Source organism: Acomys russatus, chromosome 5 (genome assembly GCF_903995435.1).
Source record: "Acomys russatus chromosome 5, mAcoRus1.1, whole genome shotgun sequence".
Taxonomy (NCBI): domain Eukaryota; kingdom Metazoa; phylum Chordata; class Mammalia; order Rodentia; family Muridae; genus Acomys; species Acomys russatus.
In genome coordinates this window covers 28,660,515-28,682,988 of record NC_067141.1, presented here as the reverse complement: position 1 = coordinate 28,682,988, position 22,474 = coordinate 28,660,515, and the positions used below count along the sequence as shown (strand labels likewise).

The 22,474-nt window shown below is 55.2% G+C and overlaps 2 protein-coding genes across 5 annotated transcripts; both read right to left on the bottom strand.

Moving 5' to 3' along the window:
• Positions 1-251: 251 nt before the first annotated feature.
• On the bottom strand, positions 252-16,306 carry Map4k2 (mitogen-activated protein kinase kinase kinase kinase 2). Its single transcript, XM_051145970.1, has 32 exons — positions 16,166-16,306; positions 15,987-16,044; positions 15,671-15,761; positions 15,511-15,575; positions 15,170-15,225; positions 14,820-14,867; positions 14,692-14,734; positions 14,281-14,353; positions 14,071-14,202; positions 13,932-13,994; positions 13,572-13,653; positions 13,355-13,462; positions 12,655-12,733; positions 12,492-12,550; positions 11,196-11,239; positions 11,077-11,115; positions 10,949-10,982; positions 10,722-10,830; positions 10,554-10,642; positions 10,437-10,478; positions 10,269-10,353; positions 10,093-10,172; positions 9,957-10,017; positions 9,755-9,872; positions 4,981-5,039; positions 4,793-4,896; positions 4,539-4,716; positions 2,768-2,836; positions 2,560-2,646; positions 2,242-2,312; positions 2,091-2,146; positions 252-1,971 (listed from the first exon to the last, which is right to left on the bottom strand). The coding sequence occupies exons 1-32, from the start codon at positions 16,259-16,261 to the stop codon at positions 1,884-1,886; spliced, it is 2,466 nt and encodes an 821-aa protein (XP_051001927.1). The 5' UTR covers positions 16,262-16,306; the 3' UTR covers positions 252-1,883.
• Positions 16,307-16,643: 337 nt separating this feature from the next.
• Men1 (menin 1) lies at positions 16,644-22,474 on the bottom strand. Of its 4 annotated transcripts, none has more exons than XM_051145966.1 (10): positions 22,332-22,474; positions 21,496-21,956; positions 20,463-20,671; positions 20,191-20,319; positions 19,933-19,973; positions 19,763-19,850; positions 19,039-19,175; positions 18,497-18,632; positions 17,993-18,157; positions 16,644-17,852 (listed from the first exon to the last, which is right to left on the bottom strand). In XM_051145966.1, coding segments are annotated over exons 1-10 (1,848 nt in total). In that variant the 5' UTR covers positions 22,334-22,474; the 3' UTR covers positions 16,644-17,372. The 4 variants fall into 4 exon arrangements, with proteins under 4 accessions (XP_051001923.1, XP_051001926.1, XP_051001925.1 ...); XM_051145969.1 differs by having other exon boundaries at positions 22,320-22,438; XM_051145968.1 differs by having other exon boundaries at positions 22,230-22,333.

Below are 22,474 nucleotides of genomic sequence, written 5' to 3'. Positions count from 1 at the left end.
TATTTTTGAGGCAGGGTCCTGTCTGCATATAACCTTGGCTGGCCTGGAGTTCACTATGTAGACCAGGCTGGACTGTCACACACAGTCTCTGCCTCCTGAATACTGGGGGGTGGGGAGTGGTTCACAGGAATTCACCTTGTGTCTCTTTTGTATTTAAAAAAGTGTCTAGAAACAGATACATAAATAAAATTACATCTTCCAGTGCAGATTCCTGGCTTGCCCTGTCTCTGGCTTGTGGCACCACCTTCCTGGCAGCAAACACTATTAGTAGGTCTTCTCTTTGACCAGGCATACTGCACCCCTAAACCTCCTTTTCAGATGGACTCCGACCACAAGGTGGCACTGCTTGCAGCCCTCTGCTCTGAAGTCTGAGGGCCAGTTCCTGCAGTGCACCAGCCCAGCGGTCAAGTGTTATGGTCTGGCAGAGCACACCTCTCACCCCCACCGCCAGCATGTTGCCAAGAAAACTAGGTATTTACTCTGTAGCTCTATCTACCCTGGCCCCCAGACGACTTGGGGTCTGGCTCCCCATTTCAACCAAACAAACTTCTTGATCACTAGAAAACAAGCAATCAGGGATTTAGAAGAGGGTAGTCAAGGGGACAGTAACAACCACAGGGGCCACAATTCTGTTCACATGAGCTGTCACCTACCCACCCTCACCCGCCCACCGCTTCACTGAGCCGGCAAGTACTTGCAGCCAGCATACCAGGCACAAGACCTTCTGCCAACACTTTTTCTAAATGTCAGGAGGGTGACAATGAACGGGAACAGAGCACTGAAATCGGGACCTTCGCTCCATATACCCGCTTAACCCTCCCAGGCCAGGCCTCATCTGTGTGCCCCATGCTCCTCCTGTGACCCTGGTCAGCCACTGAAGTGTCTGGGGCCATAGGGGAGGGGACACTTGGCCTGGGGTCTCTGAACCCTTTGCAAGAGGGCAATGCAAAGCATAAGCCACAGAGGAGATGGGTGCCAACAAGTTTCCTGGGTGTTGAGCTGTATCTTGGTAGTGACCCCAAGCCTGGGATGGAGTGACTGGACGCTAAAGGAACCCACACCCACCCATCTTCTCAGGCTAAGCTGATGTCATCACTGTACTGCTCCAAGCTTGTCATGCACACTGCAGTAGACAGGGCCAGAGTGCAGATCCCAGAATGGCCATGGACATTCCCTGGCGAGCTTCCAGCATCCTCCCACAGACCACAAGCTAGATCCTGTTTGGGGCAAGGCTGCCCTGGACAGGTCTGTTTTCTCAGAGTTCCCCTGCATACATCCATAAGACGCCAGATTACAGCAGAGGTCTCAATCTACAAAATTGAGTGAAGGCTGCTCAGACAGGGACCAGGAAGATACAGGCCCAAGATGGCTGTCGGACCACTGGCTGTGTCACTTGAACCTAGACTCCACAGAACACCAGTGGACCTTTCCATGGTGCACACCTGAGACCAACCAATCTCTTTCAGAAAGGTGTCCTGCAAGAAAAAGAGGAGGAGCAGCAGAAGGTGAGGTCTCAACTCCTCCATCTCAGAGGGACTAGTGGGATAAAACCAACCAGCTTTAATACCAATATAATTCTCTTAAATACATGTTGCCCAGGATAGAACCTGGGACAGGCTCTTGGCAGAAAGAAATGGAAAGGGAGTAAGAAAATGGAATGGACCAGCTGGGCAGCCCCATCCCGCCCAGGGCCTCCTGTACTGGGGGACAACACTCCAGGGAGGGTAGGTGGTCGCAGCTTCCTCTGGTCCAGTTATTGCTGAGGGGGGTGGGCTACCTCCCCTCCCTGCCCCCAAACACTTCTCAGAATTAGGTCTGTCCTCTGGAACCCCAGCAGAGGCTGGAGGTGGTGACTGAGGCCTGGGCACCATCGGGGAGACAGCTCAGTAGCTGCTCTGATGACCCGTGAGGATGTAGAGGTTGCTGTGTGCCCTGGGGTTGTCAGTGGGAATGCTTTCCAGGATGATGTCCCTGGTGGGGGAAGAGGCACAAGGTGAGCAAAGCCCGAAAGTGCAGTGAGCCCACCTCTATTTCTAGTCTGGGGTGGTATCTGAAATGGAAGGTACATTTCCAATACCAACTGTGTCTACCTGTGGGCCCCCAGCACTCGGAAGATCCTGGTCTCATCCGTAATCTCCTGAGTCACCTGGAAGACAAGGGACTCTGATATCATCTCCACAGGTCCTTTCTAAACAAGGCCCTCAGAATTGGAGACAGTTAGGTCCCCTAAGCCCCACTCACCTCATTGGTATCAAGGCTTCGGCCCTGCATACCATGGCTCCAGAAAGCCAGCACGCTGTCCTGCAGGCACACTGGAAGAACAGGCTGTCAACTCTACACTACGTTTGCATGCCACGGATCCCCTCACAAGGCACAAGGCACAGTGGCTGCTCCAGCCCTACCTGACCCAGACCAACCCTCAATGATGCTAGGTGACCATGACAGATCCCCAAAGGGAATAGGGAATCTTCCTTGGTCCCATGGCAAGCCCTGAGCCACAAGCCCAACCACATACTTCTGGATGGTGGATACTGCCATGCCCATGTCTGGTTTACTCACCCACAGTCTCAATAGGGAAGTCGAAGGTAAGCTCAGGGGCCAGTGCAGCCGTGGGCTCACCCTGCAGGTTAACGATCCTCACACAGCCTGCACAGGGAGAGAGCTGGTGGGCAGGGGACAGGTGGCCCCCTTATGGGATAGCAGACCCATAAAGCTGTCCTCACCGCCACTCTCCACTGCCCTACAACCCTGATCCTAGGGCACTCACGTTCAAAGCTGACCAGGACTGTGTCCCTGTCCACCTGGATCACCTGTTGGGCAGAGCCTGGGATTCCCTCTGTGGGCAGAGAAGAGAGGCAAGGCCACTAGCCCACTCTGACAAACCAAGGGCTGAAGGAGCATGCTACAGCCAGTTCTAAACCAACAGCATATTTTACCGCACACAAGCCTCATGGGATCACACTCAGAACAAGGGACTTGCCCTCAGGTTTATTAAGATCCAGGAAGGAGTTCTAGGGTCCTATAGGAGCCTACAGAAGGGTCCAGGGTCAGCCAAAGCAGGCTGACTCAGTGATTCAGTCATTCTGTGGCCTGGCACAAGTCACTTCCTCTCTCTGAACTTCATTCTCCTCCTTCGTCACTCAGACACGAGCTACCTACTTCGCAGGGCCATCGTAAGAATTAAGACTGAGGGAGCTGGAGCAATGGCTCAGTGGTTAGGAGTGCTGGCTGCTCTTCCAAAGGATGTGGGTTCCATTCCGCACATGCACACAGTGGCTCATGACCACCTGTAACTCCAAGTCACCCTCTTCTGCCCTCCAAGGCATGCACATGGTATATACACATGGAGGCATGTATATGTGAAGGCATGGAGGCAAACAATTCATATACATAAACTAAATTAAAAATAATTTTTAAAAGAAGCAGCAGAAGAATTAGGAATGAAATCCCAAAGGACTCTTGGCACCAAGAGCCCTTCCCTCTCTACCCACTACCCCAGCTGTCCCATGGCTGAGATGCCACCCTTCTCTGTTCTCTGTTCCCTATGTGGCCAGAGCCCCTTTTCCTGCTGCTTCTGGCTAGGGCTCAAGCACAGGCAGCCAGCTTTCCCTTGGGTGCCAAGCCCTTTAATCCTAGATCTAGTTTAGTTTGGTCGTCTCGTCTTTTTTATTTGTTTGGTCTTTTTGTTTGGGGTTTTGTTTGTTTGGTTCCTGAGACAGGGCCTTCTCTGTGTAGCCTTGGCTGTCTTGAACTCATTTTGTAGACCAGGCTGGCCTCAAACTCACAGAGATCCATCTGCCTCTGCCTCCCCAAGTGCTGGGATTACAGGCGTGCACCACCATGCCCAGCTTGTTTTGTTTTAAGTTTAAGTCATTTTCAGATGTATTTATTTATTATTTATACAGTGTTCTGCTTGCGTGTATACCTGCACACCAGAAGAGGGCACCAGATCTCATTATAGGTGGTTGTGAGCCACCATGTGTTGCTGGGAATTGAACTCAGGACCTTTGGAAGAGCAGACAGTGCTCTTATCCTCTGAGCCATCTCTTCAGCCCCCCCCCCCTTTTTTTTTAAAGAGACAGCGTCTCTCTATTATGTAGCTTTGGCTCTTCTAGAACTTACTGTGTAGACTGGGCTGGCCTTGAACTCACAGATCCACCTGCCTCTGTCTCCTTAGTGCTGGGATTAAAGTCATATGCTACCAAGCCTAGGCTTGTTTTGCTTTTGAGACTGGACCACACTATGTAGGTCAGGCTGCCACAGAACTCTAAATAGACTGGCCTCAAACTCAGGATCTTCCTGCCTCACCTTTGGGTTGTTACGTTACCCAGGCTGTTGGCATCTATTCCTGGGTTCATGCAATCCTCACGCTTCGGCCTCAGAAGAGGATCCCAGGCCTGGGCACTGAGCCCAGGTTAGTCTAGTGAAATCTTTCATGGAAGCCCAGATCAGAGAGCCTGGACTGAAGCACCCCATAACCCCACCCCTCTCATGGTTTCAAGTGTCCCCTCCCTGCAGCACCCAGCTCTGCTGCTCACCAGGAGGGATGAGGATGTCTGGAGTCAGGCCAGCCTCCAGAGGCAAGACATGGAACAGGACTCGGCAGCCGGGTCCCTCAGGCCCCTCGGCACCCACACACACCTGTGGCAGCTCCTTCCCATCCAGCACCAGCGGCTCCAGCATCCCTGCCGGGCTGGGCAGGGGACTGGAAAAATTCTGGGGGACAGCAGAGAAGCTTGGCTCTGTTTCTCCTGTAGGCACCCTGCCACCCAAGGGTCTTCTGATCTCTTACCTTCAGCAGCAGGAATTTCTGCAGCGGCTCGTACCACTGCAGCAGAAGCAGGCTGGCAGGCAGGGCGGCCAGCAGGAAGGTACTGCCCGTATAGGGGTTACGAACTGTGGGAAAAGGAGGGAGTTGGCAAGGGCCCTGCCTTGCAGCCCCCCCCCCCCCAGCCCCATGCAGTTGCAGTCGGCGCTTACCCACACGACACTGCAGGCAGCCTTTGGTGTCAGGAATCTTAGTGGACAGGGCAAAGCGCCTGTAGGGGTCAAAGCAGCGTATGTTCTGGGAGCCATCCATGGGCAAGGCCCCCACTGAGCCCTGTGAGTGGCTACTACCATCTGCCTGCTTTATGATTGAGGGCTCCAAGGGGCTCACCTCTGTGGGCATCTTGGGCTCCCCAGCCTGGGCAGTCACTCATGGGGGATGGAGGGGGGCGACACAGCGGCTGTTCTTTTGTTTTGGGTTTCTCTTTTTGAAGTTTATTTTGTGTGTGTTTGAATGTTTGCTTGCATGTATGTGTGTGTGTGTGTTCTGTACACTAATTTTGTGCCTGGCGCCTGCAAAGGTGAGAAGGCATCAAAACCCCTGAAACTGAGGTTAAAGGTGGCTGTGAGCTGCCATGTAGATGAACCCAGGCCCTCTGGAAGAGCAGTCAGTGCTCTTAACCACTGAGCCATCTCTCCAGCCCCTGGTTGTTTTTAAGTTTTTGGAGACAAGGTTCATGTAACCTAGGCTGCTCTCAAACTCCCAAGTGCTGACATTAGAAGCCTGAGCCACCAGATCCTGTGCCGCCAACCCCCCCCCCCTTTTTTTCTTTATTCTTTTTTTTTTTTTGGTTTTTTTTGTTTGTTTTTTTGAGACAGGGTTTCTCTGTGTAGCCTTGGCCATCCTGGACTCCCTTTGTAGACCAGGCTGGCCTCGAACTCACAGTGATCCGCCTGCCTCTGCCTCCCGAGTGCTGGGATTAAAGGCATGCGCCACCACGCCCGGCTTCTTTATTCTTTTTTAAACTTTTCTTGGGCTGAATAGATGGCTCATTGGGTCCAGGTACCTGCCACTAAGACTTACAACCTGAACTCAATTCCTGGGGTCCAGGGGGCAGACTGAGAAAGATTACTCCTATAAATTGTCCTCTGACCTCCACTCGAGTACTGTGTGGCACATGGGCTCATCACCCCCCCCCCGAAAAAAAGTCTCTATCCCAGCACTTGAAAGGCAGTGGCAGGAGGATCTCTTTGAGTTGAAGGCCAGCCTGGTCTATATAATGAGTTCTAGGACAGTAAGGGCAATAGAGACCCTGTCTCAAACAAACAAACAAACAATAATAAATGTAAAAAATTCAAAATAAAGTATTTCTTTACACTGACTGATTGGTTCTGGGGAATACATATCATGGCACGTGTGTAAAGACAACGTGCAGGAGCGGGTCCCCGTTCCACCATGGAATCCTTGAGAGTGAACTCAGGTCATCAGGCTTGGCCACAACCACCTTTACCTGATAAACTAAGCTACAGCAGTACTTCAGTTCTTACAGTCTTAACTCTGTAGCCCAGGTTAGCTTGGGATATGTAGCGAGCCTCTTGTTTCCTCACAGGTGAGGCAGCTAGTGTGGAGACCAGACACTGGCTGATGCAGGTCCCAGCTTGAGTAGACTCAGTCCATCACAAAGACTGACAAACAGGCCCTGGGGGGATGTAAAGACTTCAAACAGCACGTGGTCTGCCTCCTGCACCCAGCTGGGGCTCTGGCCCTGTGGAGCCAGAGTGGCTGCCTTCTGGGGAGTGACCCCACGCCCTCAGGGGACTGACCACTTGAGCCTGGTTTTTCATCTAAGGAACTGAGCAGTTAACAAGGCAATCTCCTCCTAGTGCCATAGGTCCCGTCTGTACTTCTGCCAGGACAAGCCCCTGGGAGGAAGCTGGTGTGTGCCTCACTGTGCTGCCCTCTGCCCTCCCTCTTCCTCCCACTCTCTTCCCAGCTGGCATCTGGGATGATCAGGGTGTTTGCATCTGGTGTTTCCTCTAAAGCATATCCCATTTCTTTCCTTCTTTTGAGTAGACACAGGGTCAAAGGTGCCACTGACATCACAGGGCTCTGGCAAGCCCTCTGCCTGAAAGTTATGGGTCAGAACAGAGGCACAGGAAGGCCAGAGGCACCAGATACAGGCCTGCTCTGAGCTCTGCAGATAAGGCTTTCCTCCAGGTCTCCTGGTACTGCTGCCCAGGGCTGGCCTGCCCCTTCAACCTGGCCATGAGAACACTGGGGCTGCTTCCCGGCCCACTCTTCTTGATGCTCCAGTTCTCCCAGATGGACGAAGGAGGTCCCACTCACAGAGAAGTGCAATCTTTTGAAATGTGAATTTACACAAAGGTCTCACACTGTAGCATCAAACTTCCAGTAATCCTCCTGCCTCAACTTCTTGAATGCTGAGATGACAAGCAAAACTGGGGTGGGGGGGGGGGAACCCTGTCTCCTACGTCCCTCACAGCCGATGACAGCTCTATCCTTCCCTCAGCCTAGGTCAGAAGCCTTGCATTCAACCTTGACCGCCCTTTCGCTTTCAAACACCGCCTATCTCCAGGAAATCCTGCTGGCTCCACTTGCAAAACAGAACCAGAACCAGACCAGCTTTCACTTCCTTTACTCCTACGGCAGCCCACACCTCCACTGCTGGTCACCTAGGCGCTGCAACACGCTTCTTTCCCATGGCCTCCAGCACCCTCGCTTATCAGTGGTTTATTCCTCACCCAGCAGCAGAGATCCCGTGAAGACCTCAGAGCCTGTCACACTTCACCAGCAGCCTCCAGGCTGTTGTGAGTTAAAGGCCAAGGCCTCCCTGTAGAGACAGCCCCAAGATGACCTCCTGTTCCTCAAGCAGGCCACACCTGCTCCTTCTCTAAAACCTTTGTGTTGGGCATCTCTTCTCCTTAAATAACCATTCCCACAGCTCTGTACCTTCTTTTAAATTTAAATTTTGTTGTTTTTTTTTTTTTGAGACAGGGTTTCTTTATGTAGCCTTGGCTGTGCTGGACTCACTCTATAGACCAGGCTGGTCTCAAACTCACAAAGATCACCTGCCTCTGCCTCCTGAGTGCTGGGAAAAAGCCACCACTGCTGGCTTTAAAAATTAAGTTTATTGGGGCTCAGTGGTTAAGAGCACTGGCTGCCCTTTCAAAGGATCTGGTTTCAATTCCCAGCACCCACATGGCAGCTCACAACTGTCTCTATCTCCAGTTCCAGGGGATATGACACCTTCACACCAACGCACATAAAATTAAATTATTATTTTTAACAATTTATTGAGTGCACACGTGCATGTGGGCATGCGTGTGTGTGTGTGTGTGTGTGTGTGTGTGTGTGTCTGTGCATGCACGTATATATACACAATGTGATATGATTGGAGAGGTCAGAGAACAACTTACAGGAGCTGGACTCCTTTCCATCATCAGGTGACAGGTGTCTAACCACCGAGCACTCTTGCCAGCCCCACACTTCTCTAAGTCCTAGGTTCCTACAGCACTGTGGACTAACCCTAGAACGTCAAACATGCTAGGCAAGCTACCTTACCTTACTTCACCAGTGAGCTATCCTGTCAGCGCTCAGCCCTGTCCTCGGTCTTGGTTCTAATAGCACTTTCTCATGGAAAGCCTTCAGAGCAGCCCTTTTCAGTCCTCGTCAGCCTGCTCTTCTCTATGGCGCATGCTTGGAGCCATCACTGCCAAAGAGCCTCGTTTTTCTAGGTTTACCATCTACCTCCTTCCCACAGAGGGGGAAAAAAATGGCATGAAGAGAAGGGGCAAAGGTCCCGTCAGTCCACAGATGTGCCTGAGCCCTGCACAATGCCACGGGCATATGAGGAAAGTGCTGGCTGCACAGTTACTGGCTAAACGGCTGCACCTCACACCAACGTCAGTTCTGGGCTGTGTAGCTTCTGCAGGGGGCTCCTCCACAGCCAGTCACCAGACCTGACCATTCTGCTCCCCAAATACCAGTCCTACTGTAGCTCTCTATGTGGCCAGTATATTGTTTTCATAGACTGAAACTCATACCACCCAGGCTAGCCTCAAACTCAAGAGGCAGATAAGGAGAACCATGAAATTTTGGTCCTCCCGGCCCTATCTCCCACGTATCTGAGATTACAGGCATGCACCACCACGCCCAGCTGTGTTTTTTGTTTTGTTTTTGTTTGTTTGTTTGTTTGTTTTGAGGCAAAGTAGCCCTAAGTAGCCCAGGCTGGACTCAAACTTGATATCTGCCTGCCTCATTCTCCTGAGTGCTGGGATGGCAGGCAAGAGCCACCATACCAGCCTGGCTCTTGGACACTGAGCTGAACCATCTACCGCAGGACACACACTGACCAGTACACAACAGGATCCTTTGAAATGCTGACAGTACTGCTGTCGGTTGGACAGTGTCCCAGTCCCCGGCTTGGCAACAGAGGAAGGGTTTGGCCACCTGTGTGGCTCTCAACCCTCAGGCCAAACACCATGGGGTTTGCCAGGCCTTGCTGTTTGGTCCCACCTACATACTCTGCCCTCCCATGGAACACAGCAGTGCATCCTGATTCTGAGCTGCTTCTGCCTCCCAGCTTCCAGCTCACCCCCCAACCCCCTGCCCCTCCCCCTCAGCACCCACCCTGAATCAAGCAGTCTGCCATGAATACCCATCTTCTTTGTTTCTCTTGACTCATGTGTCAAGGCCAGCATAGGGCCACTGCACTGCTGGATGAAGCCCACAGCCTCCAACGCCTATCTACAAAGCACTGTCACATCCACATCCCTATGTGCATTCCAACAAGCCAGGTGGACAGGAGGGGAGGCCACCAACTGTACTGAACAGGAGGAAACAGCCTCAGGAACGGAAAGCGGAAAGCGCCTGAGCGATTAGCTAAGACCCAGGGGCGAGTAGGGGGAGCCCCATCCAGCAGGCACTATTCTGGGGCTCCTCCCCCGCAGCCCACACCCTGCTGACCTGGGGATGATGCGCTGAGTGATGCGGTTGGTTGGGATGGAGAGGGGGGCCTGGTGCTGCAGTCTCCGCTGCTCGAACAGGCCTGGGAGGTCATGCGCCCAGATGTGCGTGGATTTTCCTGAAGTGGAAGGGGAGGACCACAAGGGCTCAGAGAAAGTTTGGGAAGGGTGCTCTGGCTGCCTCTGCACCCTCTTCCTCCTACCTGAGAGTGAAAGCAACACATTGTTCACACAGTAGAGCCAGGAGCAGCGCTGGGAGATGAGCTAGGACCAAAGACAGGCAGGTGGTCGGCACCCAGCGTCCCCGTGCCTCTGCTCCCCAAAGCCAACAGGCCTCACCTTCTCCAGTGTGTCCTCATGCAGCTCATGCAGGTTGAGGGTGTAGATGCCTTCCTCTGCCCCGACCACCAGGAACTGGTCTGCAGGCATGGGCATAAGGTCAGAGGCTGCCACCCGCCCCTGGCCCAAGCCTCTGGGTATCCTACGTCACTGCCTCTGCTCTACCCCTGGCCCACCTCGAGTCACAGGGTGAACCCAAGTGACAGCAGCATGGATCTGCAAGGGGCAGCCATTGAAGACCTTGGAGAAGCAGGCACCCATCTGAGGAGGAATTGAGTAGCATTTGAGGGACCCAGTGGGAACGGCAGGGCAGCAGGGCCTAGGGACAGCCAGTGAACACTTACATGCACCTTGGGGGTGGGAGGAAGGCCATGACAGGATGATCTCTGTGTGGGAGGGAAGGAGTCAAGGCCCACATGATACCCTACCACCTACCTCCCACCCCTCTGGTGTCGCCTTACCTCAGGATCCTCCCGCTGTTTCAGGGTAGCCCAGGCAGTGGGCATCATTGGGGGGCTGCCAGGGCCAGGTGGAGGTGCTGACAGCATTCCTATACACACAGATCACAGTGACTGCAAGCCCCAGCCTTACCCCAGATCGCCTCCTGGCCTGCCAAGCCTGAGCCTCACCTGGGGAGCAGGACTGGGCATTGTCATCAGGTGTTGGCTCAGTGTGGGGCAGCCCCAAAAACGGGGCCCGTTTGATGGTTCCCATGGCATCATCTGGGGAGTCCAGCTCCTGGCAAGAGGGTCAGAAACAGCCGGGCCATCAGCAGGTGCCCTGTGGTGCATTCTCTGCCCCTTGGCACTCTGTGCACATGGCTCACTTCCCAGTTCCACCCTCTTCCAGTGCACACCTGGAGTTCTACGGTTGGCCGGATAGTCAGGCTCCTACAGGGACAGAGCAGATGGCACGATGGGAGGTGAGAGGAGACTGGCCCCCTGACCTGGAAGCCCTCCTACATCCCAGGTGTGGACCACTCACCTTTCTTCCAGGGCCTCCTGGACTGACTGCAGCAGGCTCCTGGGCCAGAAAAGGGGATCAGTGGTTAGTCTTACGTAAGCCCCAACCTGCCCTCAGCTTCCCCAGCCTTGCGCACTCACCCACTCAGTTCCTCTTTTCCCAGCAGCGTCCACTCCTCCTCCCACTGCAGACCAAGGCAGAGACACCAGGAGAGAGGTGAAGAAAAAGAGAAGGGGATCAAGAGATGGACAGGAACAGCCAGGAATGACCTGGAATTCGAGGCAATGCCTTGACTACAGGGTGAGTTCAAAGCCTGCTGGAGTAAGTTAGATGATCCTCCTCAACACTAACAGAGAGAGAGAGAGAGAGAGAGAGAGAGAGAGAGAGAGAGAGAGAGAGAGAGAGAGAGAGAGAGCGCGCGCGCACAGACCAACATTTTCAACATAGAGATGGCTCAGAGGTTAAGAGCACTAGCTGCTCTTCCAGAGGTCCTGAACTCAATTTCCAGCAGCCACATGGTGGCTCACAACCATCTACAATGAGATCTGGTGCCCTCTTCTGGTGTGTAGGCACACATTCAGGCAAAATGCTGTATAAATAAATAAATATATCTTTAAAAACAAAACAAAACAAAACATAGAGGCAGGCCAGGCATGGTGGTGCACACTTTTAATCCCAGCACTCGGGAGGCAGAGGCAGATGGATCGCTGTGAGTTCGAGGCCAGCCTGGTCTACAAAGTGAGTCCAGGACAGCCAAAGCTGCACAGAGAAACCCTGTCTCGAAAAACAAAAACAAAAACAAAAATTGAGGGAGAGCGAGAGCGCAATAGCAAGCAGACCAACAGACAGATGGAAAGGATTCTGGTAACAGGAAAGGACTTGTGAAAGACAAAATGACAAAGATAAGACAGGAGGGAGAGACAGAAGGAAACAGCAAACAGCCAGACAGCAGGGCAAAGAGAGGGACACTTGGAATAGGAGGAATGTGTGACAGCAAGTAAGAGTAGATGGTGTGACATTATCCTGTGATAGGCAGACTCAGGGATATGGCCAAGAGTAGATGGTGTGACATTATCCTTGATAGGCACACTGAGGGATATGGCCAAGAGTAGATGGCGTCACATTATCCTGTGATAGGCAGACTGAGGAATATGGCCAAGTTGGGGGCCCTCAGTCCTGTGAGACCTAGGTTTCGGGAGGGTGTGGCCAGCCTTCCACTTTCCAGTGCTGTCTAAAGGAGAACGGCCTAGGAAGAGCCTCCAACCCAGGACCCCTGGTAACACAGGCCCAGGGGAGCCACCAGCCTTGGACCCCAGGCGACACTGGCAACCCCTGCTTTGCGATGTTCCTTGGCCCTGATTTGGAATGTTCCACCTGCATTGGCACACCGGACCCTACCCTGAACCACTACCCCCTACACATAACCAGTGCCTCACCGGTTCATTGAGAGGATCTGTCTCCTTCCGGCGAGGAGCGCCAAATTTCACTTGGTGAACTAGGGTTCGAGAGTATTAGGTTAGGAAGGGGTCAAAGCCTCAGGATGGACCCTCAAAACAGTACCAGGTCCATGGATGCACTTAGCCTTGTCAGAAGACTTACACTGGATCTCAGAGGGGGTCCTCTCTGCTGGACCATGATGGCCCCGGGAATGGATGGTGTCTGGGAACATATCGTGAGTCTAAGAAAGAACACAAACAACAGACTTACACCCAGTATTTACCTCTTGCCAGGAACTCTCCAGGTCTTGACACTCATCAGGTATTCTGGGTTTTTTGTTATTGTTGGTTTTGTTTTAAGATTTATTTATTACTATGTATACAGTGTTCTGCCTGCATGTACACCCGCTGGCCAGAAGAGGGCATCGGATCACATTATAGATGGTTGTGAGGCACCATGTGGTTGCTGGGAATTGAACTCAGGACCTCTGGAGAAGCAGTCAGTGCCCTTAACCTCTGACATCATCTCTCCAGCCCCAGGTGTTCTGTTTTCATGACAGCCTTCTAAGATGTCTATGAACTAAAACAGCCCTAAATCCCACAGGTGAGAAAAGCAGCACAGAAGCACCGAGACACTTGCCAAAGGCCACTCAGAAAGGAAGGTAGCTTAGTCATAGTCACGGCTGGCATGGACCTGAGGGAGAGTAGTGAGGCAAGACCCACTCAAGATTCTGGTGGGTGGGCTTGACTCAAGAAAGGCTCTCTGTGCTGGAATTCCACTAGTCACAGAAACTCTGATTTATACACCTGTAAGGCTCAGTCCAACCAGGCCAGGCTGATCCAGCTCCCAGAGCCCACTTTACCTCTAGCTCACAGTCCTCGGAGGAGAGGGTTCCCAGGTGGGGGTCGCTGGCCTTGTCGAGGAGCTGGGTGAGAAGGGCCCGAGGGAGCTGCTGGGTTGTGAACGGGTGCTGGAGGAGGAAAGGGTGACGAGGTTGGTCCCTGTCCTCCAGGTCTTGTCTTGGGAGCCTCAAGCTCCACCCCCCCCCCGCCCCACAAGGCTCATCCCCTGAGTCCCACCTGCAGAAGCTTCTCAGCTGTGGGTCTCTTCTTGGGGTTCTTGGTTAGGGCCAGCTTTAGGAAGTGGTGGAAATTCTGGGTCCTGGTGGGCACAAAAGCCCCACCCACCAAACCCAGGTTGAGCTCTGTCTGCACAGAAGCATCCTGTCAGTTGCCCCATCTAGCCAGCAAGGAAGGAGCAGCTGGCACAGGGTTGCTGCTGTGCCACAGCAGCGCCTCCATCGTAAGTGACTAGTTCTTCCCTCCTGTCCATATGGAGTCCTAAGCCTAGAGCGAGAACCATGCTCAACCATTGGTAAAAGCCTCCATCCCATGGGGCTTGGCTGGAAAAGGGGATCTCGACTGTGGGTGGGCCCTCACCAGCGCGTCTTGTCTCTCAGCTTGGGTGGTTGGAAGCTGCTCTTCGACATGAGCATCAAGGCCCTGGGGGAGATGGGGCGGGCCATGGGTCAAGGGTCATCAAGGCAAAGGGCAGGCAAGGGGCATGTGCTAAGCTGACCTCATGGGGTGCAGGTGGAACAACGGCGGCTGCAGTTCGCCCAGCTCAATGGCGGTGATGCCCAGGGCCCAGACGTCACATAGTTCATTGTAGCCACCCTTGCGTTCCACAGCAGCAACCTCTGGTGCCATCCTAGAGCCAGGGTTACAGATGAGGTGGCCAGGTGCCCTACCTGTGGCCCTTACCCCTACTGCTAGGACACCATCTTACCAGTATGGAGTGCCAATGAAAGACCGCCTCTTGGCCACAGACGCTGTCAGCTCACCTGATACCCCAAAGTCCGCTGCAGGAAAAAGAGACTCTTACCAGCCTCAGGGCCTCACTCACCTCCTACCCCAGGGCCCAGGCTATACCAGATAGGGCTCGGGTCCGGCCACAACTGTCCCAAGGTAGACCGGGCCCCTTTTCTGAGAGGGGTCACCATCTCTGAAAACCTGATCATGTCAGATTCCTCCCAATCCAACCTCCTCGCCAACTACTGGCAAGCAAGTAACAGTGCTAACGTCTCCTAAGTAGGGATACTGAGGCCCAAGCTGTAAAGTGACTGGGATCCCCAGCACTCAAGTCCTATGATCAGAACCCCTGCTGAACCCTCACCACATGGCATCCCCCAGTACTGACCCAGCTTGACATCACCCTGCAGAGTGAGCAGAAGGTTGGCACCCTGGAGAACACAGAACGGATTGTGTCAGGTACCTAGCAGCTTCCTCCTCACTCAACGCTACCCACTGCCCTTGGCTGACCCCTACCTTGATGTCTCGGTGAATTTTCCCCTGAGAGTGCAGGTGGTGGAGCCCCTGGGGACAAATAGGAGTCTTTGAAGACAGCTACTTAGCACTAATTATCTCTCCCTAGCCCCTCCTCAGGACCGGGCCCCCCCACCCCACCCAAGCCGCTTCCTCCTCCCCTCTCCCCAAACAGGAAGTGACTGAGCCAAGAGGGAAATGGGCTGCTTCCGGGAACAGAAGTGGGGCCCCCTTCCCCTGGGGCCCACAGCCCCTAGGCCAGCCCATCCCAAGATCCCAATTCCTGATGGAAAGCTGGGTTGGGTCCACATGTCTGAGGACTCCAAAGTGGGTGCTGTCGATGAACCTAGTACCTTCAGTGCCTCCCGGCAAACATAGGCAATCTGCCTCTCTTCTAGAGGCCCGGTAGCTGAAAGGGACAACATGAAGGCTGGAGAGAGAGCCTGAGGGATATGCTGACCTCCCCAGCCACCCTGCCTAGTGCGAAGCAGCCGGCACCACTACAGTAAAGTGATGCTAGCCACGTTTCTTCTAAGTTTAGGTTGGGAAACTGAGCCCAGAGAAGGACAGTATTTCTCTCAAGGTCACACAGCCAGTCAGAAGCAAAGAGGAACCCAAGTTCAGCCAAGAGGATGCTCTCTTGCCCCCACATTGGAATGAGGAAAGGGCATGCCCCATGGAGCCTGGCTCTCACCATGGTAAATCTCCTGCAGCGAACCCCCTCCACAGAACTCCATACAGATCCACAAGCGGTCATTCCTGGGGTGGGGGGGGGGGGCACACAACAAAGAGCTGGGTTGGCACACAGCAGGACACATGAGGGCTGTCTGGGGTAAGAAGATAAACAACTTCACCTGAGGTAGCTGCCAATGTAGGCCACAACATTGGGGTGTCGGCATTCACGAAGGATGGTGATTTCCTGCTGAAGAGAGCTGATGTCGTCCCCTGGGGAGCAAACGGCATTATGGGGTGGCACAGAGAGGTAGCCCAGACTCGCCACCTATATGCAAATTGGGTATAGAGTGTTTATCTCCTCGCCGAGCAGGTGGCAGTCCTTAATCTCTCCTGGGGTCAGCCTCTCTGGAGGTGTCTCGAAAATGTCAACTCTCCACCCCCGGCAGCTCACGCGCCCGCCTCCCTGGAGCGCAGAGGCCCCACCCGGGCCCACACCTGGGTCTAGCTTGACGATCTTCACCGCAGCCAGTTCGGAGGTGACGGTGTCGCGGGCCTGCGGGTCGCAGGGCGAGAAGCGGGGTGAGGAGGGGGCGGGGCCGGGGCTGCGGCGGCGGGGCGTTAAGATGCACCCTCCTCCTGCGCTCCCGCCCGTCCCGCAGCCCGGCGCAGCGCACCTTGTAAACGTCGCCATAGGTCCCGGCTCCCACACGCTGCAGCAGCTCGAAGCGGTCCCGCGGATCCTGCAGTGACACATCCCGCAACAGCGCCATGGCCCGGCGCCGGACCGGCCGGCGGGCGCAAGCTGCGGAGCCGGCGCGGAGCGGCGCGGGGCGGGGCGGGGCGAGGCAGGAGGGCGGGCGGGCAGGGCAGCGCCGAGACTCCGAGGCCGTGGGGGCGGGGCCAGGGCGGGGCGGGGCCAGGCCGGGGATGCCCCGCCGCCCGCTTGGCCGAGAGGAGGCGCCCTGGCTGAGCGGGGAAGTCCCGGACCTAGGGGCGGAGCTTAGGTTCTTCCCCAACACCCAGTTTCTCAATGCGCTACAGGTGCGGAGCATGAAGTTCAAAATCCTAAGACAGAGCAAAAGCGAGTCTTCCCCTCCCCGCCCTATCCCTGATTTCCCAGATGAAACACGGACATGTCTTTTTTTTTTTTTTTTTTTAACAAAATGTATTTATCTTCCTTAGAACTGAAAAATAAATCTATGTACAAAACAGGAAGAGAATGGCCCTCCCACACCCCGTGCAGATTTCCTCCTGGGACCTCGGGGAGGTTCCCAGAGGGCTGGAAGAGGTCCTGCTCTGTTCTGGGGCCAGTTTGGTCAGGAAGGGGGCGAGTCTCAGTATTATTCACAGACAAGAGTCGGAGCTTCATGTCCTGGACTCTGGGGCTAGGGAGGCGAGGAAGCAAAGATTTCCAAATTCAGGCAGCAGTATGTAAATTCTTTGGGGTAGGACACTTGGATTCCCAAAGGATGGAACTCTAAAGTGCGGAAATCTATCCCTAGGGACTGAAGGGAGTCCTGGGCTCCAGGGCTTCCGGGCAGCATCTACGCTCCTGGGCTAAGGTCAACCTCCGCCCCCAAGTGAGAGGAATGCCGAAGTGTTCAGGCTTGACTAGGGTTCCCGTAGCGATCCACTGAACTTCAGGGATTGGCCCTCTAAAGATTGGTTACATAGACTTACAATGAGGTTCCATTGGCCAGCTGGTGGGAGATGAAACCTGGATTCTAAGAGCCGAGCTACAGCCCTGCAAAGGAGCTTACTGAAGGCTCCTAGACACTGCAGGACAGCTCTGGGCCCCCTGGGACTGTGGGCGGAGTCTGGGCTTGAATTAGGGGACTAGAGTGAAGCCTGTTGGAAGTGAGTCACAGACTCCCCAACAGTTCAAAGGCCCTTGCGCTGCCGCTTAAGAAAAGAGAGCGTGTAGTCGCTGGGTGTGGACACTTTCTGTTTCTTCATCTGCACTTGCGACTGCGCCGTGAGTTGCAGCTTGATGGCGCTTGAGTTGATCTTGGTGGCCACCAGGAGCTCCTTCATGCCTTTCATCTTCTCGCTCTGGAAAGTGAGCACTGGGCCCCCTGGTGGTGGTGATGCTGCAGGCGCTGGAGCCTGAGCAGCACTGCCGACTTCAGGGCCACGGGCAGTCCCTGCGACAGTCCCTGGCGTTTTCCGGGGTGGTCCCGACCCTGCACTTTGCCCTGCAGGGCCCTTGTCCAGTGCAGGCTTCTTGGGTGGGGGTGGCTCCTCTGGTTTGGACTCTCGGCGGGGACCGCGGCGCCGGCCTTCTCGGGCTTCATCCCCCCACGGTTCTTCAGCCTCTGCTGCCTCTGCTTCCCGGCTGACTATGTGCACCTTCTGCCGCACCTGGGCAAGAGCGCAAGGCGAGGAAAAGGCTGGCCACCCCTCTAGGAAGCTCCTTTCAGCCAGGCACATGCAACAGCCTCACTCCCCTGTGGCTGCTGTCCCTGCTGGTAGTTCCCAGCCCCCTGACAGTGCCCTCTCACCTGCCCCTCGAAGCGGCCTAGGGACTGCACGAGGAACGTTGCCCAGCCGACATGCAGCACCGGCGTGGGGCTGCCCTCCTCCCATTTGCAGATGCCGTCATAGAATCGCAGCAGGTGGGCAAAGCACTCTGGGTCCTGGAGGGCAGAACCTTGGCCCTGGGTGCCCTGCACAAGAGGGAAGGTATGGCAGACAGAGGTCAGACAGCGTGCAGGCCAGGCTCCACCTGGGCAAAGCCCTGGATGCAGTGAAGGCAAATGCCTCACAGAGCCAACCCCTGGTGTGCAGGGGTGGGGGGGGCCTTTCCTCACCTACCGCCTAACCCAGGTTAGAACCTGGCCATGAAAGGATGGACCATCAACCCATCTACCTAAAGGCTTTAAGCTCTAAAACACCCTCATGGCCCTTCAAACCCAAGCCCAGACTATCAGCTCCAGCAAAAGAGAATCCCCAATCCGTTCCATTATGCCCAGGAAGGAGGGGACTAACGGAGTCCAGCCCTTCACCTGAGCTTGCTCCCCTGGCCGCTCCTCGCCTGCTTCTAGCAGGCTGGCTGCCTCCTTCAGCAGATTGGGGATGACGTCATTGGCCACTTCAAAGAATTCCTTGTAGATCTCCTCATCCTCTCGGCAGTAGTTGTAGCTGTGAGAACATGTAGGATTCAGGGTGACAGCCCCCTCACAATGGGACATCCCACTGACTGGGTGAGAGGCTGGGGCCCTTGTTCACCCAGATGATGGTGACCATGTTAGTCCAAGGCAAGATTAAGCAGTGGAGTGTGGGAGCCTGGACTAGAAACTGGGCAGAGACAATGACATCAAGGATAACACAACTGAGCAGAAAAAAATGGGCAGAGAGGGTAAAGGAGAAAAGGCGTGAGATGAGATGCGAACCAGAGGTCCTCACTTCCCTGGTGATGGTAGCCTTGGCTGTGTAAGGGCTGATCAGAGAGAGGACAGGGCTCGGGACAAGGTCTCACTCCTGGACACCTGACTGGAAGGTGACAGAGAAAGAGCACAGGCTGGAGGCCCTGGCAGGGGGTCCTCACTCTTGGATAACAGTGGCAGTGTCGGCCCAGGCCTGCAGGGCTTCGCGCACATTGCGGTTGCGGCAGTGGTAGCCAGCCAGGTACATGTACGGGTAGATGTGCTCGTCCTGGTAGTAGGTCTTGGCTGAGGCAATTCCCTGGAGGATGGAGCAGAGGAACCTCAGAGAGGCAGCCCCCGCTGCCCCATCAGGGATACGGATGCCAGAGAGGCCTCCCTGACTCCAACCCTGGCTCCACTCCCTGCTGGCCCTTCTACCTGGTGCTCCACACTCCAACCCTGACCTGACTCTGCAAGCCTGCTTGCTAAGGCAAAGGCAGACAAAAGGACTGGTGACCCCATAAAGCAAGGCCTGGGGAGGGACAGGGAGGCACTCAAGCCTGGGCCAGGTCTCTTTCCCACATGTTCCCACACAAAGGCTTCCAAGCCCAACCATCCTCCTACCACATTATGCAAGCTAACATCTCTCCACAGTGCTACCACAGGCTGTACGCCAGGATAGCTGAAAAGGGTAGCTGAAAAATGCAGCGCTTGGGGGATAGATTCAGGCCCTGCCAACCCTAGGCTGGGGAGCCCAGGGCACTTCCTAAACACAAAAGCACCCTCATCATGCACATGCCTTACACAAAGTAGGGCAGAAGATAGTCCCAGCACGCGGAGCCCTTCCTTTTTCACCTAACCCCTCAGTCCCTAGAAAGGAGCTGCTGCTTCCTGAGCTGCTCTCACCTTGTGATAGAGGGTGAGTGGGTCCGGCCGACCAGGGCTGGGCTCCAGCTCCTCCAGATCTGCCAAGTTCCCTAGTGCCATGGGGTACCTGGGAACAGATCATAAGCCCAGGCTACCACCCTGCTCCCCGAATCCACCAAGGCCTCGTCTGATCATATCCTCCTACTGACCTTTCCAGATGTCCTAGGTCATACAGCAGCCAGAGCAGCTTCTAGAGGCGAAGAAAAAGAGCTGAGTGAGAAGGGAGCTGCCTGGCAGGTAGAAGCCCCAGGGCCCGTCCTCCAGAGAAAGGCTAGCCTCCAAGGCTCCGTCCTTTCACAAAGCAGAGCCCTTCATGTCTCAACTCCCTTTTCCCTTGAGCATGGAGAAAGGCCAGTCCATTCTACAGAAGGGAGTGAGAGGGCCCAGGGCAGAGGCAATCTCCTTACCTGCTGCAGCTGCAGCAGCTCCAAGGAGTCAGTGTGAAGATCAATGGATGGGTTGATGGCACACACCATGAACGCCACCTCCATCTTGCGGTCACAGCGCATGTATGATCCTTTTAGGTACAGCCAGCTCTTGGAAAGGCACAAAAGGAGACATCTCAGGGTGTCCCACCTTGTGCCTGCTCAAGGGAGTGGCAACCTGAGTCAGTTCACCACGTCTGCCTCCCGCCTTCACACACACAACGAGGGGGTGAGGACTGGGGGAAATGCAATACCCGCTCGGCCACGCCAGCATTGACCGTCTGGCCCCTACGGTCCTCGTTGCCTTTGCCGTGCCAGGTGACCTCAGCTGTCTGTTCCCCATTGGGCCCAAACACCACCCAAGCGTGATCCTCAGACAAGGCCAGATGGACATCTCGGAGACCCAGGGCCTGGCAGGCCCCTACCACCGCAAACGCCACGCCCGAGCTGTCCAGTTTAGTGCCTGTGGAAGAGGGCAGTAACGAGAGCTCTGTCCTGGAAGTGGGCCATGCCCCCTCAAGCCTGTGCCCAAGCTTCGCGCCCCTAACCAATCACACTTACCCATCCCTCTGCCCTCACAGCCTCTTCCCTTCTGTTAACCCAACCCCAGCAGGAGACCTTTCTAGATCCCGCTCCACCCAGCCAGAAACTGTCCCTCCCTTTTCTACATCATGTGCTTCTGTTACCACAATGATTTAACCTGGTGTCTTACTGCAAACCCATAACCCTCTGAACATCCCCACCCCCACCCCTCCCTCCCTCCCTCCCTCCTTCACCCCGGCTCGCGCGCCCGGGTTTATCTCTGTACTTTTTTCCTGCTAAGCTCAGAAGTGGCCTCGGATTCTTAGTGCCACGCATGCACCGGGAGCTGAGGCACGTTGCAAGTCCTTAGCCTAACGCTTCTTGAGCTCAAGTCTGTGTTTCCTTTCAAAATATTTTCATAGGCATCCCCTCTTTTAATTGTCTCAAATGTATCTGCCCCTTTGTCCTACCTCCCCCATCTGCTGCCGCAGCCACCCCCTTTCCCCGGTGGGTTGGGCTGCCAGATTCCTGTGGCTATTCAATGGCAGGGCTGGGGCGTTGAAGGAGTAGAGGGTAAGATCTGGCAGGCCCAGCCCTATCACTCTGACATGAGAACATCATTTCCCCTCTTCCGGCTTCTGTTTCCACAGCTGCGAAGGAGAAATAATACCTGCCCCACTCGCTACACATGGTTTCAAAAGGGCTGTAAAGCACACGGTTCAGACACGGTTCGCTTGCTCCCCTGACCACCTGTCTGACTCCAACCTGTGATGAAGCTGAAGAGGGACTGGATGTGGGCTCGGTCCTTGAAGTAGGAGCGGCTGAGGCTGTTCCATATGACATCTGAGACCTTCTTCACCAGTTCGCGACTGGAAACGCCCCCCTCTCGAGGGTAGAGGGAGAGGTCCACAGCGCCGCGGATCTGAGCGGTGAATCGGGCATAGAGGGCAGCAATGATGGATAGGTCGGCCACCGGGAAGTAGGTGAGGCCGCCAGGAGGGTCGGGTGCGGGGCTGGGCTGGAAGGTGAGCTCGGGCACGTTGGTGGGGATGACACGGTTGACAGCCAGGAAATGCTCCACGAAGCCCAGAACCAAGGAGAGGAGCACCAGGTCCGGCTCCTCTCGGCCCAGCTCCGCAGCGAACAGACGCACCACGTCGTCGATAGAGCGCAGAGGGAACAGCGTCTTCTGGGCGGCCTTCAGCCCCATGGCGGCGGGCGGTGGCCTGTGGGCGAGCCGAGGGAGGGAGGGTCGGGCTCGGCGAGAGAGCCCCCTCCCAGGCTCCGCTAAGGGTCTACCCTCCGCCACAATTCTGCTTCGCTAGACGCTTCGTCCTGCGCTCACGGGCGGCGGCTCGGTCGCTAATACCATTCAACCAAGGCTCTAGGGCCTTCTTGTTCCCTGCAATCCCGGGACCCCCAGCCCCAATGTGGCTGCGTCCCAAGGTCCTCTCTGGGGACCCTTAAAGGCTGCCCTTCCCGATCCCTATGACCTTTACCCGGTCCTCTGGAGCCTGTCCAGAAGGTAAACCCAAACCAGCCTCCCGCAAGTCCCAAGGAGAGTCCTGGCCTCGGTCCCCCGAGCCCACCTCCGCGCTTACATCCCACACAAGGCACCGCGGCGCCCGCCGCCTGAATGAAGCCTGCTGGGAAATGAAGTCCTGCGCCTCCTCCTCTGGCCGCACCGCCTGCCGGGAAAGAGTAGTCCTTGCTCCCCGCCCTCGCCAAGTCTGGAAATAATAAG

Coding starts and splice junctions, on each gene's coding strand:
- Map4k2 (XM_051145970.1), bottom strand. CDS start 16,261: ATGGCGCTGTTGCGGGATGTGTCACTGCAGGATCCGCGGGACCGCTTC. Junction 16,045..16,165: donor CCTATGGCGACGTTTACAAG/GTGCGCTGCGCC, acceptor TGCGACCCGCAG/GCCCGCGACACCGTCACCTC. Junction 10,173..10,268: donor GGTTCACCCTGTGACTCGAG/GTGGGCCAGGGG, acceptor CCATGCCTGCAG/ACCAGTTCCTGGTGGTCGGG.
- Men1 (XM_051145966.1), bottom strand. Junction 20,672..21,495: donor CCTCTTCAGCTTCATCACAG/GTTGGAGTCAGA, acceptor CCTCTTCCACAG/GCACTAAACTGGACAGCTCG. Junction 19,176..19,762: donor CACTCACCCTCTATCACAAG/GTGAGAGCAGCT, acceptor TCCATCCTCCAG/GGAATTGCCTCAGCCAAGAC.